The sequence below is a fragment of the Hippocampus bargibanti genome, linkage group LG01 (genome assembly GCF_051943395.1).
Source record: "Hippocampus bargibanti isolate YZ-2025 linkage group LG01, ASM5194339v1, whole genome shotgun sequence".
NCBI lineage: Eukaryota > Metazoa > Chordata > Actinopteri > Syngnathiformes > Syngnathidae > Hippocampus > Hippocampus bargibanti.
The window spans coordinates 31,929,069-31,946,610 of NC_142734.1; the positions used below are offsets into that span (position 1 = coordinate 31,929,069).

Genomic DNA, 17,542 nt, shown 5'->3' on the forward strand with positions numbered 1-17,542 from the left:
TGAGAAGTTCTTTACTTATTTAGCAGTTTATTTCCTCATTATTTCTTTTGTAAGTATATACAGTAAATTCACCAACAGGCAATAGATTCCGTTTTTATTTACCAATATTTGTATTTATGCGAAGCAAAAAAAATAAATACCACTCATGTGACATATGTTTATTTTAATAGAGGGAAAACAGCATCGATGCTTGACAAGGGTATTGATTTAAAGAATGATTCGATGTGATGTGTTGACTTTTATTTACAATTGCCATAACTCACCTCCTGCGACCAATGAGACACTGTGGCACAGCTCCACACAATAGCCACATAAACACCTCAGCGTAATTACACGAGCAAACGCACGCACGCGCTAGACATCACGCACGCGTTACATAATCGTAGTCAGCATGTGTTATCTACAAATGCTTTTGAAAGCCCCAAATTAAAAACCACACCAACACAAAGTCATTCACTTTACATCTACACAATCATGCACCACTCACGCGTAAACGAACACGCGCTCTCACACACACCGGCTGTCAGCGCTGCATACCTCACTTTGTGCTCCTCTGCTCTCTTACTATCTTTTCCTTAGATCTCTTCTCCCATCCCTCGTTCTCCTCCCAGACAGCCAGAGTCGTGTGCGTTTGAATCTGTCAGATTGCTCTCAGCTCAGTACTCTTCTTGCCCCCCCCCACCCCCATCTCCCTCTCCTTTGCATCTCAGCCTCAAAAACAGCCCTCGCTCCCCTCTAACCGTCCCCCCTCCTGCCAAATACGCTAAATAGCCTCCCACTCACACCAGAGATGCTTGACTCCTCCCATTCCCTCCCTCTCTACCTCATGAAGCCAACTAAGTCACGCCCCCACACTCTCCTCTCCTCCGGGCGGCTATAAATACCGCTGCTGCTATGAATATACCATCTTTTTCCCTCAGCATCCCTTGTTCTTGCTCGACCTCCCTCCCCGCGCGCATGCATCTACCCATCTATCCCCCCAAGCCCCCCATCCGACACCAATTTCTCTCTCCCTCTCGCAAATATTATTCTTATGACCTTGTCATATGACTTGCACACACACACACCCACGGTGATGGATGAAATAAGCCGCCAACATACACTGAGAGACAGACAGAGACGTTTGCTGTCTGTAATCCTGGATGCAGAGCATCACAAGCAGCTCATTACAAGACCGTAAACACAGTTCGGCGGACAAATGCATTCATTGTTTGAAATTCCGAATGCTGTTAAAAGTAGAGGTCACCGTGAGTGATGGCCTTTACAACATAATGAAATCATTCATCAACATGTGTGATGGATTTATGATTCCTGGGTGTTTCCCTCACTGAATGTTATGTAATAAACTTGATTTGAGAAATACTCTATCTTACATTCAGGCGGGTACAACGCCAGCACTTTGACTGTGAACGTTGTCCACATTTAGGACAGCAGTATGGCGGTGCAACATTGTCTGGGAAGGAGGTTATCAACATCTGGTGCAGCCGCCTCATGTGCACCGAGGGTACACTTAAACAGAATAAAATCTTCCGCTGCAGGCTATATAGCATGTCACGCACGTAATTAATCCGCGGATTGCCCAGCAACGTGCTCAAACTTCATAAACAACACTGGAAAAAAAACAGGCCATTATGTTCAAATCCAGGAAAGGGCGGGTACTCTCAGACTAATTGGTTATTTTACTTTGAATGTGACCATGTTAGTGCAGACTCTTTTGCTTTTTTGATTGTTGCTGTGCCGGTGACCATTTTGTGTTTGGGAGCCTTTTACTGAGCGAGTTGCTTGTTCTGTAGCCACAAGGGGACATACGTCTTCTTGTGCCGGTCCCAAGCCCGGATAAATAGAGGGTTGTGTCAGGAAGGGCATCCGACGTAAAAGCTTGGCCAAAACAAAGATGCGAATAGAACCTCTGAAGATGGAGGACACTGATTCGCTGTGGCGACCCCTTGAAGGGAAAAGCCAAAAGGATGGATGGATAGATAGATAGATAGATAGATAGATAGATAGATAGATAGATAGATAGATAGATAGATAGATAGATAGATAGATAGATAGATAGATAGATAGATAGATAGATAGATAGATAGATAGATAGATAGATAGATAGATAGATAGATAGATAGATAGATAGATAGATAGATAGATAGATAGATAGATAGATAGATAGATAGATAGATAGATAATGAGCTTAGAAATGAAGTGTATTATTATGTTTTTTTCATCATCCACAAGGGGCAGCATTTCCTTTTTTCCATGTTAGCGCTTTGTTCCAGCTTCAGCTGTTATTAAAGCGCTATAGGACCCAATATGTATGTATTGCATTGTATTTTGGACAGCCGCCCTCATTTCAAGCTCCAGACTCATATAATTTAGGAATTAACATTTTTTTCTGATGAAAGTAGAGAGTCTAAGGTTTCTTCTGCTGGATTGAATGTTTATGTAGTCCTAGAGCTCAATATTCTGTGGTTTCTGGAATTCGAGTGACAATGAAAAAAAACCCTGGCACTGGAGTGGAAACATTTGTGCACATCGTCTGGCACTGAATGAGTTCAATGGTTGGGTGATTAAGTACACTTCACAGAGATCTCACTGGAATCGCGTATGCAACGCGTATGCAACGTTGAACAGCAAAATAGCAGGCAACTCAATTTGTGTCTGGATAAAAACAATGTAAAATAGTTACACAAACATCTACTATAAATAGGAAGTCATGTCTGTCAGCCGGGGGTCGAGACCAAGAAGATGTAATGTATAATAACATTGAAGAGATGGATGGGTGCATAGATTTTTAATATTGCAATTTGCAAATATACACCAATGCAAGTGAAAATCTTAAAACAACTATAGCAACAAGATGTTAAATGAAACTAACTATTGAGTGGCACAATTGTATTTATTTTGCTTTTAGAATAGACACACAAAAGTTGATTTATCTACATGTATTTATCTATATCGTGACTATCCATCTGTATGTAGTTGAGTGACCGTGATTCAAGGCGCATCCCTTTTGGCTGCCGTCAGCGCAAGTGCCGCATGCAGGTCCTCTGCATTGTCTACATGTGTTTTCAGTGAGAACTCGAGGGCTCTGTACAGGACCTTTGGGTCAATCAGGTGGAGGCGGAGAAGAGAATCGACCAGCTCGGTGCGAGCATGTCCAATGAAAGCGTGCGACAGGAACAAGGAGAGGCCTTTCCCACTTTTTAGAGTGTACAGAGGGACTCGGACCATGCCAAGGACCTTGCCGTAAGAGAGAAAGAGGCAGTGGGGAATGGATCAGGAGATTGGGGACATGGCTGCAATCTGGCATTGTCGACGCAAGACACAAGACACACACACATACACTACCTCCTGGCCATGATCTCTTGCTGTGGAGGTGGATGCTTGCTCTATCTCCTTAATCTGCTCCTCCTTTAGCCTCTTCACATAGAAGTGAGTGATGAGGCGGTAGGAATTGTGAGCGGGTTGAGGGGCATGGCGAGCACCCACATGATCGCTTTCAGATATTGAAAGGGTCACACCCAGCTCCTCCTGTAATTCTCTACGAAGTCCCACCTCCAGACTCTCTTCTAATTGATTCACAAACCTGGAGGATAGGAGGTCAAATGTTGGAAATAAAATAGGAATGTGTATCAACAATTTGGGGGAAATTGCTCCAAAGTGACCTTCCATATGTGTTTGAATCAACATGGACACCAGATTGATTAAAAAAAAGGCCATTCGGATGAAGTGTGAATCTCACACGCCCCCAGGTAAATTGGAAACAGGTGAGTTCAAACCTTTGTTTTGCTGGATTTTGCTGTTTGCTCAATGATACTGAGCAACCTGGCTTATGCATTTTCAATTTGCCAGACTGCTTCTTATGAAGTTCTGTCGGCCATCAAGTTTTTTCCCCATTCATCGATCTTCTCCTGTGTTGGTTTTGGACATTTGAACAAGATTACAAAATTACCAAATATGATAATTTTGAAACAGTTCAACTCAATATGGTCTTGCGATTTGCTGTATTTGTTACTAGTGCTCAAAGGACACCAAATCTTGCCCAGAAGACATCAGAGATTGGCTCTAGCTCAGGGGTCGGGAATATATGGCTCTTTCGATGATTGCATCTGGCTCGGAGATAAAATATTCTCTCTTTTTGGCTGCTCATTTTCTGTTTAGGCTGCAGTGGGGTGAAAGAGCAATTTTGATTGGATGATACTGACCTATGTTGTCGTTGCTGTCGAAACAGGTAAACGCCCCCTTTTGAATAAGCCCACTCCGTCATTAGCTCAAAGTTAATGACCAACGAATAAAATGGCGAAAAGAAAAAAAGATGATGAGCATTGTACAATTCCAGTTGAATGCACCGAAGCATTCGCCTTTGTGGAGAGAACAGGTTCTGCCATGAATCTAATTTGCAATGAAACAATATCATCAATGAAACAGTCAAATGTCAGTGGCACTTTGACACGCCCCATGCTACGTTCGCATCAACATACTCTGCGAGAGACAGCAGAAAGCAAGCGTGAAAGCTAATGATCAGTGTGCAGGCTAGCGAGCAGTAACTTCGCATATGGACCCAGCAAGTTGACTTTTTGATTCCGATGGTTTGGCTGGATATTGACCAATCATGAGGAACGGAAAACCATTCATATTAATGGTGAGTATCATCACAAAATGTATATATACTCTCACTTTGCTTATATGGCTCTCAAATAGGTTCCTGACCCCTGCCCCGGCTCACCTGTGACCCTAATGAAGCCAGGCACTAAAGATGCATTATTGACATTCTCTTTGAACCAAAGTCTTATGATCCATTCAGGTCTTGCACGATAAGATGTCTTTCTTTTGAACTCATTTACTGCCACACTCAAATTTATTGGGGAATTGAAAATATGACGTGGAGCGCCATTCCCGAATTTGTTCGGGTTTTGTTTTTTTTTCTTGCGGGGGTGCGATAAACCGCAAGTCAGACCTCTAGCAATGTGCTTTCCTTCCACGAAGGGACAGCATTTCCCTTTTTTTCCATGTTAGCGCTTTATTACAGCTTCAGGTGTTGTTAAAGCACTATATGAACCAATATGTACCTGTATTGGATTTACCTTTATTAGTCGCGTAGTGGAAAAATGTACTGAATTGTATTTTGGACAGCCACCCTCATTTCAAGTTCGTAGAACTCCAGAACCATATAATTTCGGAATTAACTTTTTTTTCTGATAAAAGAAAAGAGTTTAAGGTTTCTTACGCTGCCTTGAATGTTTATGTAGTCCTAAAACTCCGTCCAGCAATTTTAGTGAAAATGACAAAACCCTGGCACTGGAGTGGACACATTTGTGCACTTCGTTGGGCAGTGAATCAGTTAAGTTGAGTTCAATGTAATTAGTAAAATATAGTGAATCATAAAAACATGTCAGAAACTGAACAAAATAATCAGATATTTGAAATACATTTAGAGATCATACAGAAAAATGTTTGATAGATGTGAAGAAATAAAATAAAAGCAATAGGAGACACTCACCCGCCAGGGAAACCCAGCAGACCGTCAAAGCGCAACTGCATCTGTGGGATGTTACAAGAACGCCTGTTATACACTCACACACTATTGCTTCCAAACACGTGAATACATGTGAAACATAAAATTGCGATGATGTAAGTACAAAAAATATAATAATAATAACAATAATAATAAGAATAAAAGATTAAATAGCGACAATTGCTGATGGCATTCTTACATTTATACCTGATTTTTTCCCCTCTTACCAGTATGATATGTTTGATGGGAAGTGAACCAAAAAGCAGACTTTTCGTATCAGAGTAGAGCATCACATGACATGCGTGTCTGTAGCCTGAGCAGGCTAATGCTTCAGCCCTTGACATCTGTCCATTTGCCATCTACAAGTACAGAAACACACAGCGCACTGTGATACAATATGATACAATACACTGTGATACACTCATCACAGTTCAGAGCTTTCTCATATCTTTGAACGTTGCCCTTCTGCCGTGTAGGGACGGACAGTAAGACATCGTTTCATTTCTCTTATTGCTCCAAGTTGCTCATAGTCAAGCATAAAAAAAAACATGCGGCCATGAAGTGGCGTGGGGGACACATAATGTTTTAGCACCCCCTGTTGGTAGATGGTTGAACCAGCAAGTTCTCCGGAGACCTTCCACATGTTCCAGGTGTTGTTCTGGGAATTGTTAGGTTAAATATCACTGAATGATGTTTAATCATTCAGTGATATTTTGTGAATAGAGGCCAAAAACAGTCGGCTGCAATTTTCTTGTTCGGAGAATGGGCTCGTTCGCCAACGACACATCACTGATTGTGGCGCTCCGTGTGTATTCTGAAAAATAGTTTGTATGCCAAGGTAACATTTTCATAAATGTAACGTTCGTAAACCGAAAAGTTCGTAAGCCAATGGGGTTCGTAAACCGAATTATCACTGTATATGCAAATTTAAGTGATACATTAGTAAAACATAGTCTTCTTGATTTGACTACCACACCCCTGGATGTCCCAAGCACCAACAAGTATAAAACAACACAACATAGACATTTTAATTGGTTGTCCTTTCCATGAACTGATAGATTTGTAAAGTGCCTAATGACCTCTTCCCGTGAAGGAGATTACCATGTTCGTAAATTGGTCCTGTGAAGGAAGATTGATTTCAGAAATTGCTGACTCTGATGGACAAATGAGGTTTCAAGATGTGGGGATGTGCGGGACAAAGTGGCTTTCTATGACTTTCAAGTTGCCAAAAGCGCTCACTCTATCAAATGTCATACAAAAACAATTTCTCATAAACAACATAATATAGCAAAAAATGGTTGTGGGTTTTATTCTAAAGGTTAATTAACATCTCAGTTCCCAAAAACCATATTTTCTGGCTATTCTTTCATGGGTCAGGTCTTACATGGTTATTAATAGACACCACGCAGCAATTTATAATGTGACGCATACATGTTAAGTCTCACGATTTGGTCGGGAGACTCCCGATTTTTACCACAATACTCACTTTATAAAGAAACTATTGACACAATACAGACAGCTCATTTGTGAGGTGAAACAAAAGAAAATGTAAAACATATGTATATTTTTTTATACTAATTCTTGTTTTTCCTTTCGGCTTTTCCCTTCAAGGGGTCGCCACACCGAATCATTGTCCTCCATCTTCAGAGGTTTGATTCACGTTTGTTTTGGACAAGCTTTTACATCGGAAACCCTTACTCACACAACCCTCTGTATTTATACAAATTTTATACAAATTGAATGCACAAATAAAAATTTTTTTTTTTTTTTTTGCATTTTTGCCCCAAGACAGCTGGGAAGGGCTCCAGCACCCCCCGCGACCCTAATGAGGAATAAGGGGTACGGAAAATGGATAGATTTTTTTTTATTTACATCTAATTTACACTTTTGTAACGCTCACATTATTTTAACACGCACCACAGAGTCGCGAGTACGAAAATATCCCGCTTCATGATTTCTGACACTGTATGTGACGGTTTTCAGAAGTAGTTTCAAACCCAGAAACTGGAAATGACAATTATGCCATACAGAAGCTCACTCGTTGAGTTGTTCGCCACGCATTATCGTGCAATGCATAAAATTGCAAACTGCAAAAGAAGAGACGAGAAGAAGAGGGTTGGAAAGCCTTACTTTCCGTTAGCACGGCAACTTCTTGGATTTAATGTGTTCGACTGGCGATTGGGTACTTAATCACGTGATAACGCATAGCCAATTGCGGAGGAGGTGCAGAAAGACTACACGTGATTGGACACGTTTGCACTTCCGAGTGGAAGGAGAACTGAGCAAGCAATTTTTGTCAGCGGTGGGATTCACCGTTCCATTGGACAGCCAGACGTAATTCCTAAATCTAACACAGGTATCTTAACATTCGTCCAACTTTAACGCCAATAATGTTTGTACTACACACTAAGAAAGACACTCAAAATGGATGATTATTGTGGTTAAGACCTTGTCCTGCGCTTTGTTAAAATTATGTTTGCATAAGGCTAATAGCTGCGTTATTACGTGTCAAACATCCACCCATCGGTTTTCAACACCGCATATCAAAATTTGACGGAAATACATACACTACCCAGAACTGGTCGTCACTCAGTCGCACAACTCGTCCACACCGTCACTGGGTATGAACCGATCTCATGCTGCCCACTCACAATTAAAATGTATGTTAAAATATTTCTGCCAGCTGAATATTATGTTTGACACTTCACTGGTTAACAGGTACATCTGAATGTGATTGCAAACATCTACCTGCGTGATTATTCTATAAAGTTTGATTTCTTAGCAATATATTCATGTGTGTTTTCTGTCTGAAATGTCTTCCAGAATGGCCCAAGGGATACCAAGTGATCTTCTGACGAATGGAACCCTCATAAATGATTTAGTGGCTGTGGCAAAAGATAAAGCACTTTTACAAGGTGTCCTTATGAGGGTTAAAGAATCCCCCAACTCCTCAGAGGTGAGAATTTTCCATCTTATGAGCAGCAGTATTCGGGACCCGCATTGGGAGGGTCACTTTTAAAGGTGTATTCAGATACAGTTATTAGTTACCTGTTAAAGAAATAGTAATGTATTCAAAGTACCATAATATTAAAGCTTTTTGTGGACTGGCAACCATTCACTGACCGACAAGATGGTTTTTAGGGGTTGAGATAATTATAATTAAGATAATTATACAGTAATTTCAACACTTTTTTTGCATTTTATTTTTCATTCCGCCTAAATGAGACATTATCACAACATTTCTGACTTCTCTTTACTCAACGTGTCATGCGCCATTGGCATTGTGACGGAAGTGCGGCTGGCGCAGACACGTGGTGCTTGCTGAACAGGCTCAAGCGGATTTATAATTTTCAGTCATCTCACAAAGCATTGTCATCCCTGTTGCCTTTAAAGTACGATACCAACACTTCAATGACATCAATGTCATTGTGTGTCTGGATGGTAAAGAGGCATTGGCATATGTCTTGTGACATTCTTATTAGTTATTTAGCCTAATATTCAACAGTAGCCAAAATGGAACTGTATAGTGCCACTTAGCAGTTTTTTTGACAACGATACTAGTGCAGCGTGTTCTACCGGAAACAAATTCCTTGTGTGTTCTACATACTTGGCAATAAAGATGATTCTGATTCTGATTCTGATTCTGATTCTGATTCTAATTGGACAAAACTACTCAACATGATTTTCAAGATCCTTTGTCGAGGGGTGAACTGTGGACCAAAGAAGTGTCAATCCAAATGTGGCTCCCCATTTTGTTCCTAACAATCACTTGTGTATCATGTTTGGACCTTTGTATTTTAGGTGGTGACATATGCCCCCTTCACGCTCTTCCCGACACCTGTGCCGAAAGCTCCTTTCCTCCAAGCCATGGCAGTGCAAACTCATTATAACACACTGGTAGATAAGATCAGCCAAGATCCTGACTTCCTGCAAGAGGCGCTTGACAGGTAAAGTGACAACTTCATACTGGGATAGAAAATAAGCGATCGCGACATGTCTCGTGAAATAAGAAAGATGCTTGAAATTTGAACCGGAGAATGTTGGTCGGACAATCCTCTAAAATAACCAAGTGTTTGTGAAGCTAATGGATAAACAGTCAAAAATACAATGAAAAAAAAATTGCCTTCTTATTTTGACACATTTTTTTTGTATTCTACTGTAGCACCATTGCTGTGGATGATTTCACTGCCAGATTGTTCAAGATCCACCAGCAGGTTCTTAAAGAAGGAAGGTTGCAGGTATAACAGCACACCTCAATAACATGATTTTTCAATAAATAAATAAACAAATAAATAATAATAATAATAATAATAATAATAATAAAAAAATGTTATTTGAAGGCTCTTTTCATCACACTCAAAGACACTTTACAAGTGCTTAAAATGCAAAATAAAATGTACACTTGAAGATAAGCATACATAATTGACAATAAAACACATCTAAATGAACAAAAGGAAGCATGGGTAAAAGAGACTAAAATGTGTGAAAAGCATTGTGGAAAAGGTGAGTTTTATGCGCTGATTTGAAGGATTAGAGGTTGGTACAGTTGCGAATGTGTTGCAGTAAAACGTTCCAGAGGGTGGGGGAGGCTATCAAGAAGGTTTGGACCCCCCCCACGTTCTGAGTCTGGCCAAGTGCGTGTGTGTGCACGTGTGCGTGCGTACTGTACATACAATACACACTACATTTCCTTTTCAAAATCAAAAAATGTGTTTATCACAGTGTATGGTATTTTTGCAGTCAATTGCGTTGGGTCTGAATCGATCCGATTACATGCTGGACCAGAAGGAGGATGGACACACCTCTCTAAAACAGATTGAGATCAACACGTTTGCTGCTAGCTTTGGAGGGCTGTCATCACGAACGGCTGATGTACATCGGTTAAGTAGCCATCGCCGTGTAACTCAAAAATCATTTGATACCCACCGCTCGTGGTTTGGGATTAATATACCAGATAGCTCCTGAGGTTATTCAAATAAAACTTTAAGGAAAATCTCCACGTAAAAAAATGACCTGAATCTCAATGATGTTCACGTAAACATCCAGTGCAGCGTAAGAAACCTTAGATTCACTTCTTTCATCAGAAAAAAAGAGTTAATTCCTAAATTATATGGGTCTGGAGTTATATGAGCATAAAATGAGGGCAGCTGTCCAAAATACAATGTAATACATACATGTTGGTTTATGTAGCGCTTTAACAACAAGCTGGAACACAATCAGAATCATCTTTATTGCCAAGTATGGAGAACACACAAGGAATTTGTCTCCCGTAGAACACGTTGCACTAGTATCATCACAAGAAAAATTGAGGCACTATACAATTCTATTACAAAGCGCTAACATGGAAAAGAGGGAAATGCTGCTCCTTCGTGGAAGGGAAAACATTGCTCGAGGCCATGGCCAGCGTTTTATCGGCATCCAAAAAAAAACTGAACAAATTCGGGAATGGCGCTCTATGTAATATTTTCAATTCCCGAATACATTCGTGAATTGCCATCAATGAGTTAATATTGACAAAAATGTCCTCTACCTTATTACAACAGACACATTCTTCAGGTCGCTGGCCGGCTAGAAGAGAGCCAGCGCATTATTGACAATAACCCTGCGGTCGGTCTGGCCAAAGCTGTGGCCAAAGCCTGGGAGCTCTATGGATCAAAGCAGTATGTCCACTGAAAACCTTAACAAACAAACAGCACTTGTCAATAAGCCCATTTCACGGGATCCCATGTCTTTATTAAAGAGCAGTTGTCATGTTCTTGGTGGAGGAGAACCAGAGGAATGTCCTGGATCAACGATTTATTGAGAATGAGCTGTGGAAAAGGTAAGGTGTAATTCCTGAAAACCTTCTGGGTAATTTGATTAAACGCTTATTGCAGCTTCAGCTGTTGTTAAAGCGCTATATAAATGTATTGTATTATTGAATAAACTTGATGTTAAAAACTGAAAATTGTTTTTTTCAGGAATATTGCCACTACACGAAAGCGTTTTGAGGATGTTGCTGAATCGGGAAACCTTGATAAAGACAAGAGACTGTTTGTGTAAGTGTCATCGTTCCATCAATACCCAACTGCAATCTATTTTCTTTTCATCCAACTCCATCTTGCCACTTATTCAGTGATTGTCAGGAAGTTGCCGTGGTCTACTTCAGGAATGGCTACATGCCTCAGAACTACAAGTCTGAACAGGTATACCAGAAATATGTAGAGGTGGACCTATTACTTAAAATTTATGGTGAAGCACATTAATCTTTTTAAATTCACATTGATTAATTTTTCATTCAATTACACGAGCAACATTTAACTCAAAAAGCAACATGGCTATGAAACCTTTTCCATTCTCTGATCGATCAGAAAATGTGCTGTCTCTCTCCCTGTGTTGTTTCTGGGGAGCCTCCAAAATCCACTAACAATGTAAACAAGATGGAATTCTCCTTTCAGTGCAATCAGCTCACAGTCACACACTTCCTCTCCCTTTGTCAAAGTCAAACAAACGTATTGATGCTCTGCTGCCCAATAGGATCTTTATTTGTCAAGGATAGGGAGCAAATGCATACTTTCAACACTTTAAAGATCTGTTTCCGTGAACTTCAGAAATGAGAAAACAAAATCTTGTCATCACTCAGTCGAAAAAGATTTAATATAAGTTTCACGGTTTGAAAGTTTTATTTCAACCATTCTGAGTTGTCACTGGAGTAGAACTGGGACCACACAAGAATCATTGTTCCCTTTTATAGACTTGGGATGCCCGCCTGATGATGGAACGCTCTTTGGCGGTCAAGTGTCCGGATATCAGCACCCACCTGGCTGGAACGAAGAAGGTCCAGCAGGTGCTTGCTAAGCCCGGTGTTCTGGAACACTTTTTCCCTGACCAGCCACAGATTGTGGCGCAAATCAGGGCCACGTTTGCTGGCCTCTACACTCTGGATGTGGTGAGCAGCAACAATGTTTCATTTGTACGGCTCTTTTGTCATGCTGTGAACACTGCAAATGTTTGTGCAACACTGGGAAGATAGTGCTTCCCAAATCCCCATTCACAGATGATGCTGTTGGCCCTCAACATGTCAAGCATGTGCCAAAGCAACAGGCTACATTCTAGGCAAAAGATTGAAAAAAACACAGGTGATACAACAAAAGGCAGTATAGCTATGAACTGATCATTTCTCATGGGTAATATGCAAAACTGCAAGTGCATTGTCATGGGCCTCCACAATGTATCTGATAGAAAATAGACAGAATAGAAGTTATCATGTTTGAAAGGTCCATCCTGTGGAACGCTTGGTTGGCCGAACATGTGCGACCACAAGGCCAGTACACAATGGAGCACAGAGAATTTGGGCTCTCTTTAATGTGAACAGATCCAGGCTGTTAAACTATAATCCTCGAGTAAGAAATCTAGCCTTGGGCAAAGGGAGTACGTATTTATTGATACTTTGTACAGGGGTGGAAAAGAGTACTTCCTTCGCCCCTGTACGACAAGAGCTCATTAGCCAGGTTACAAATCTTATCAGTTCATGGAAAAGCCACCAATTAAAACGTTCTTTTGGATGTTGGTGCTTGTACCAAAGGACATCCATAAGCTGCAGAGGTCAGGTGTCAGTCGAGAAGCACACACAGAGTGGCTTCAAGAAAACTGCGCCTCCTGCTGGCAGTAAATGACAATCTTCCTGTGTTCAAGCCTCAAACTGTCCGAGCAAATATCTCCGACATTATCCCAACAGCCATCTTGCAATTATTCATGATACTGTTTATGACCATGTTGAGATCCGGACCCTCAGTCCCATCCAAACAGCCATCCTGAAAACGATACACGTTGAGACGTCATAAAAATAGTAATGGCATGCTTGTTCAATTGGTAACTACAATGATCTGGATGGTCAAAGTCAAAGTCAAAGTCAGCTTTATTGTCAAATATGCTAATATGCATGACATACAGCACAGATGAAATTACTGTCCTCTCGGACCCAGCATGCAAGCCACTTATAATTACTTTAACAAACATAAACATGAACATGTGTGTGTGTGTGTCATTGTTATATAATGATGACAATCCTTGCCTTGGTTTGACTTCTTTGTCCTCAAGGGAGAAGAAGGTGACAAAACAGTTGCAATGGCTTTGGCAATGCCAAATCGATTTGTCCTGAAGCCTCAGCGAGAAGGAGGAGGTACTGTTTAAAGCTGTGCAAAAACTACTGTGACGTTCTCTGGGTTTGGGCAGATTCATCCCTATGTCCTATGTTGTGGCTTCTAGTGGGTTCAGAGAATAAATTGAGAACATAAATTTCATTTGTAGTTTATTTATTTATTTATTTATTTATTTATTTATTATCAATGGACTGTGGTTAATGTAGCCACAAGGGACAGTGTTTCTAAATTGAAATACGGTCAACGGTTTCACCCTAAAACTAAGAACCCGTTGGATTATAACCAAACCATTAATTTTGAAATGGGCAGATTTTGTTATATTTTTGGTATGGTTACACATTAATGGTTATATACAGTTTTATCACAAAGGAAAAAGTAATGGATCTTTATTGCTTTTACTGTTCCTGCTTCTTTCTCCCCTGTAGGTAAAAGGGTGTCAATCAATAGCTCTTTGAATATTTAAAGTTGTGATGCCCTGGTTGTCTATTGTGTGATGAATGAATAAATAAAATCCACCTCTTTATTTCAAGGAAACAACATTTACGGGCAAGAGATTTGTGATGTCCTTGGCAAAGTGAAAAGCAGTGAAGAGCGAATGGCCTACATCTTAATGGATAAGATCCAACCTGTGCCCACACAGAACTACTTGTTGAGAAGAGGCACACCCCTCCAAATTAGTAATTGTCTCAGTGAGCTGGGCTTTTTTGGAGCCTATGTCAGGTAAGCCGTCACCATTGCTGATTGATTGTCCGTTAACGTGGTAAAGTACACGTACAATCTTGGATATTCATTTTGATATATTTTAATATGAATTAATTATTTGAAATTCTGCTCTGGTGCACACACCCTGGTAGACAGAAAGAACTAGAGCGCCTAGCTTTTTTCCAAGTAATGGACGGAACATTGAAACATGCACTCGCAAGAGTACGACCGACCGGATGAAAGTTTGACCAGCACACAGTGACCGAATCTGTGAGCATCTAGGGCACAGCGCCGAACCCCGTCTGAAGAATTTCATTTCGGCCACTGTGGGATATTTGTTTCAGCTAAGAATTGCTAAAATCAGGAAGACGCCAAAATATCTTTCTTTTTCCTCACGTCATCTCTTTACAGGCACGGTAAAAACATGTTGATGAACGACTGTGTGGGCCATCTTCTGAGGACCAAAAGTTCCGAACACTTGGATGGTGGGGTCGCAGCAGGAGTGGCAGTTTTGGATAACCCGCTCCTCTTCTGAAAAGGTGCACCGACCGCTATTTGAATGGACAACAGAAGTCACCCAAATGTCCCATCTTTTTATGGATTTCATGGGAATATTCACAGGTACCTCATGCAATATTTTGAGAAAAGAAGACAAATGGCATTTGAAGGAATCATATAAATTGAGCATTTAAAAAGTTATCGAAAGATATTGAAGAAGGGATGGATGACAACTACTTACAGTTTCAGTTTGGGATTTTTTTGTGGCAAAAATGAGGTGTGATTTATATGATCATTTTGTTCATTTGGTACGTTCTATTTGATATCTTCAAATCACACGGAAGCAGCAAAACGCTGGTAAAAGTTGTTGAAGTTTAATGAAATTAGTTTAGAAAATTTATTCAAATTTGTGTTATTGTTAATCTTAACATATTATAATTACAGTATGGAATTCTGGTATAATCTACGCTCTAAATTAAACGAGACATGACATGTATGGAAGGCTGATTTAACACTCTCCTTAGGTGTGAGTGTTATAGTGGATGGTTGTTTATCTCTGTGTGCCCTGCGATTGGCTGGCAACCAATTTAGGATGTCTCCCCCCAGCCTTTAGCCTACAGAGCTAGTTAACTTAGCTAAATTGGCAAACATACAGTTAGATATTATTTCCAGCTAACACATGAATCACTCAACAAAATTTCCACTTAGCTCAAAGTATAACCTTGTTATGAATAATTCGAGGCTTTGCTGTAAATATATATATATTCACATACTTTTTGCTTTCATGTCAATGGTCCTAAATAGCTTTAAGCATGGGTTAGTTAGGAAATTAGCATAGATGTGTTGAAAGGGAACATGTGGTGGACCCCACTATTCCTGAGGGGTGGGGACCAGTCGGCTAATCAGCTTGTAAGTGACAGCCATTGAAATGCATTGTTCTAAAAAAAGCAAAAAAAAGACATTATATTTTCCATGGGGAAAAAACTACCTTGGGGATGTGTCAAGTATGTGAATCAGCAGATACTGAACCGTAAGAATGTGGGTGTCCATTCTATCAACTAAAGGTATATAAGAATTGTTAACTTACCGTATCCATAAACAAGTACTTAAACAAGTACTAAAAGACCACATGACACAAAGTTGGGCAGTTGTCTTCCTAACTAATCCAGATGTGTTTTTTAAAACTTGTACCATTCAACATTCTTAAGTGTCCCTTATTCAGTCTTAAACTGACAGGAGTGTTGTTTTACGACCCTAATGAGGAATAAGCTGTATGGAAATTGGATGGATGGATGGATGTCCATCTAGTGGTACTCTTGTCATACTGCACTGTGAATGAACACTACAAACCTTTTTTCAGCATTCTACATACATACCGACAATCGGGTATTTCTGCTCACGTGCAGTCATACACAGTACTGTAAGAATGTCTTGATCCCAGGCTGTGTTGAGTGATTATTTTTTCATGTTTTTCTGTCCTCCTAAGAAGCTCTTATAGTCAGTCATTCTCGGTATGATGACAGGCGTTATGCATACAGTATGGGTGGTGTGCTGAGTTGTTAATCTTGTGTACTCCACACCCTCCAGCAGTAAGCGCACACGATTAATTTTCTTCTGCATCTGTGGGATCTCTGAACTTTTAGAAATCGGTGAATATAAAAATTAGATGAAATACAAAACTGGTATGTGTGTAAACCGCAAAACGTTCTAGGCTTAAAGGAAGCGAGTGCCTATTTGGTCACTTTATGTTGACCGAGTGAAGTTTGTGTACCTTCTCATCTACTGTAATTAATAAAATGATTTTAAAAATGTATGTTTTGTGATTCTTTCACATTGCATCACTTGACCACTGGTATTTGTTTGTTGCAGTCTTGTCATTTTTATTAATATGTGTTTGTTTGGTTATTTTTGGAGGGGTTTGACTGCCTTACATTCATATTAAAACCACAAAAAACATATATAAATAATAAAAGTAGAGATGAATTCAAAAGGGTGGGTTTTGAGACTGGATGTGAATGTGGGAAGAGAATAAATACTACGGACATTGGGTGGAAGTGATTTCTAGTGGTCGGGGCTCCACGTCAAGCTGAGACGCCCAGAGGCGAAGTTAGGATGAGGACCTGAGTGAATGAGAGGAATTTATATTTGGAGAGGATCAGAATGGGGCGGGGTCTTATGGATGGCTGTAAATTTATAGAAGGACATTGAAGCTTATTCTAAATTTGAAAATTGAGCCAATGGAGCTTTCAGAGGATGAAGATGAGGAAGGGTTTCGAATACTGATCCGGGCTGAACAATTCTAGACCAGTTAAAGTTTATGAATTCTGTGATGGGAACCGAAAAGACGTGAATTACTGTCATCAATATTGGAGGTGATGAGACTGTGGAGAGCAGTGGTATGAGGAGTTAGGGAGGGATGGAGACGATTGATATTACGTAGGTGGAAATATAAGGATCAGGTTTACATGGGAGTGGAAAGATGGTGAAGTGTTGAAGATGGCACCCTGGCTCTTAACCTGAAGGGAGAGGGAAACAGTGGAGCTATCAGTATTGAAGGAGAAAGTGTTGACTTTTATGTATTGTGAATTTGGTGCAGGCAAGGAGGAGTTCTGTTTTCTCGCTGTTAAATTTGAGTAAACCAAGATATGATTCCTAAGAGGCAGCATGAGGGGAAGGAAGGTGAGAGAAA

The 17,542-nt window shown here is 40.3% G+C and overlaps 2 protein-coding genes across 5 annotated transcripts; one reads left to right on the top strand and one right to left on the bottom strand.

The window, feature by feature from the left end:
* Window positions 1-1,335: 1,335 nt before the first annotated feature.
* On the bottom strand, window positions 1,336-7,686 carry LOC148903921 (U8 snoRNA-decapping enzyme). 2 transcript variants are annotated; one of them, XM_089011140.1, is made up of 5 exons: window positions 7,643-7,686; window positions 5,740-5,871; window positions 5,498-5,538; window positions 3,346-3,583; window positions 1,336-3,237 (listed from the first exon to the last, which is right to left on the bottom strand). In XM_089011140.1, exons 2-5 carry the CDS (start codon window positions 5,869-5,871, stop codon window positions 2,992-2,994), a joined length of 657 nt encoding a protein of 218 aa, XP_088867266.1. In that variant the 5' UTR covers window positions 7,643-7,686; the 3' UTR covers window positions 1,336-2,991. The 2 variants fall into 2 exon arrangements, with proteins under 2 accessions (XP_088867266.1, XP_088867274.1); XM_089011148.1 differs by lacking the exon at window positions 7,643-7,686 and adding an exon at window positions 7,430-7,624.
* Window positions 4,544-16,664, top strand: gss (glutathione synthetase). 3 transcript variants are annotated; one of them, XM_089011072.1, is made up of 13 exons: window positions 4,544-4,639; window positions 8,336-8,468; window positions 9,314-9,459; window positions 9,675-9,750; window positions 10,253-10,392; window positions 11,056-11,172; window positions 11,253-11,333; window positions 11,473-11,550; window positions 11,628-11,697; window positions 12,246-12,440; window positions 13,592-13,673; window positions 14,184-14,373; window positions 14,767-16,664. In XM_089011072.1, exons 2-13 carry the CDS (start codon window positions 8,337-8,339, stop codon window positions 14,888-14,890), a joined length of 1,431 nt encoding a protein of 476 aa, XP_088867198.1. In that variant the 5' UTR covers window positions 4,544-4,639; window position 8,336; the 3' UTR covers window positions 14,891-16,664. The 3 variants fall into 3 exon arrangements, with proteins under 3 accessions (XP_088867198.1, XP_088867191.1, XP_088867183.1); XM_089011065.1 differs by lacking the exon at window positions 4,544-4,639 and adding an exon at window positions 7,758-7,868; XM_089011057.1 differs by lacking the exon at window positions 4,544-4,639 and adding an exon at window positions 8,210-8,230.
* The last annotated feature ends 878 nt before the right edge of the window (window positions 16,665-17,542 follow it).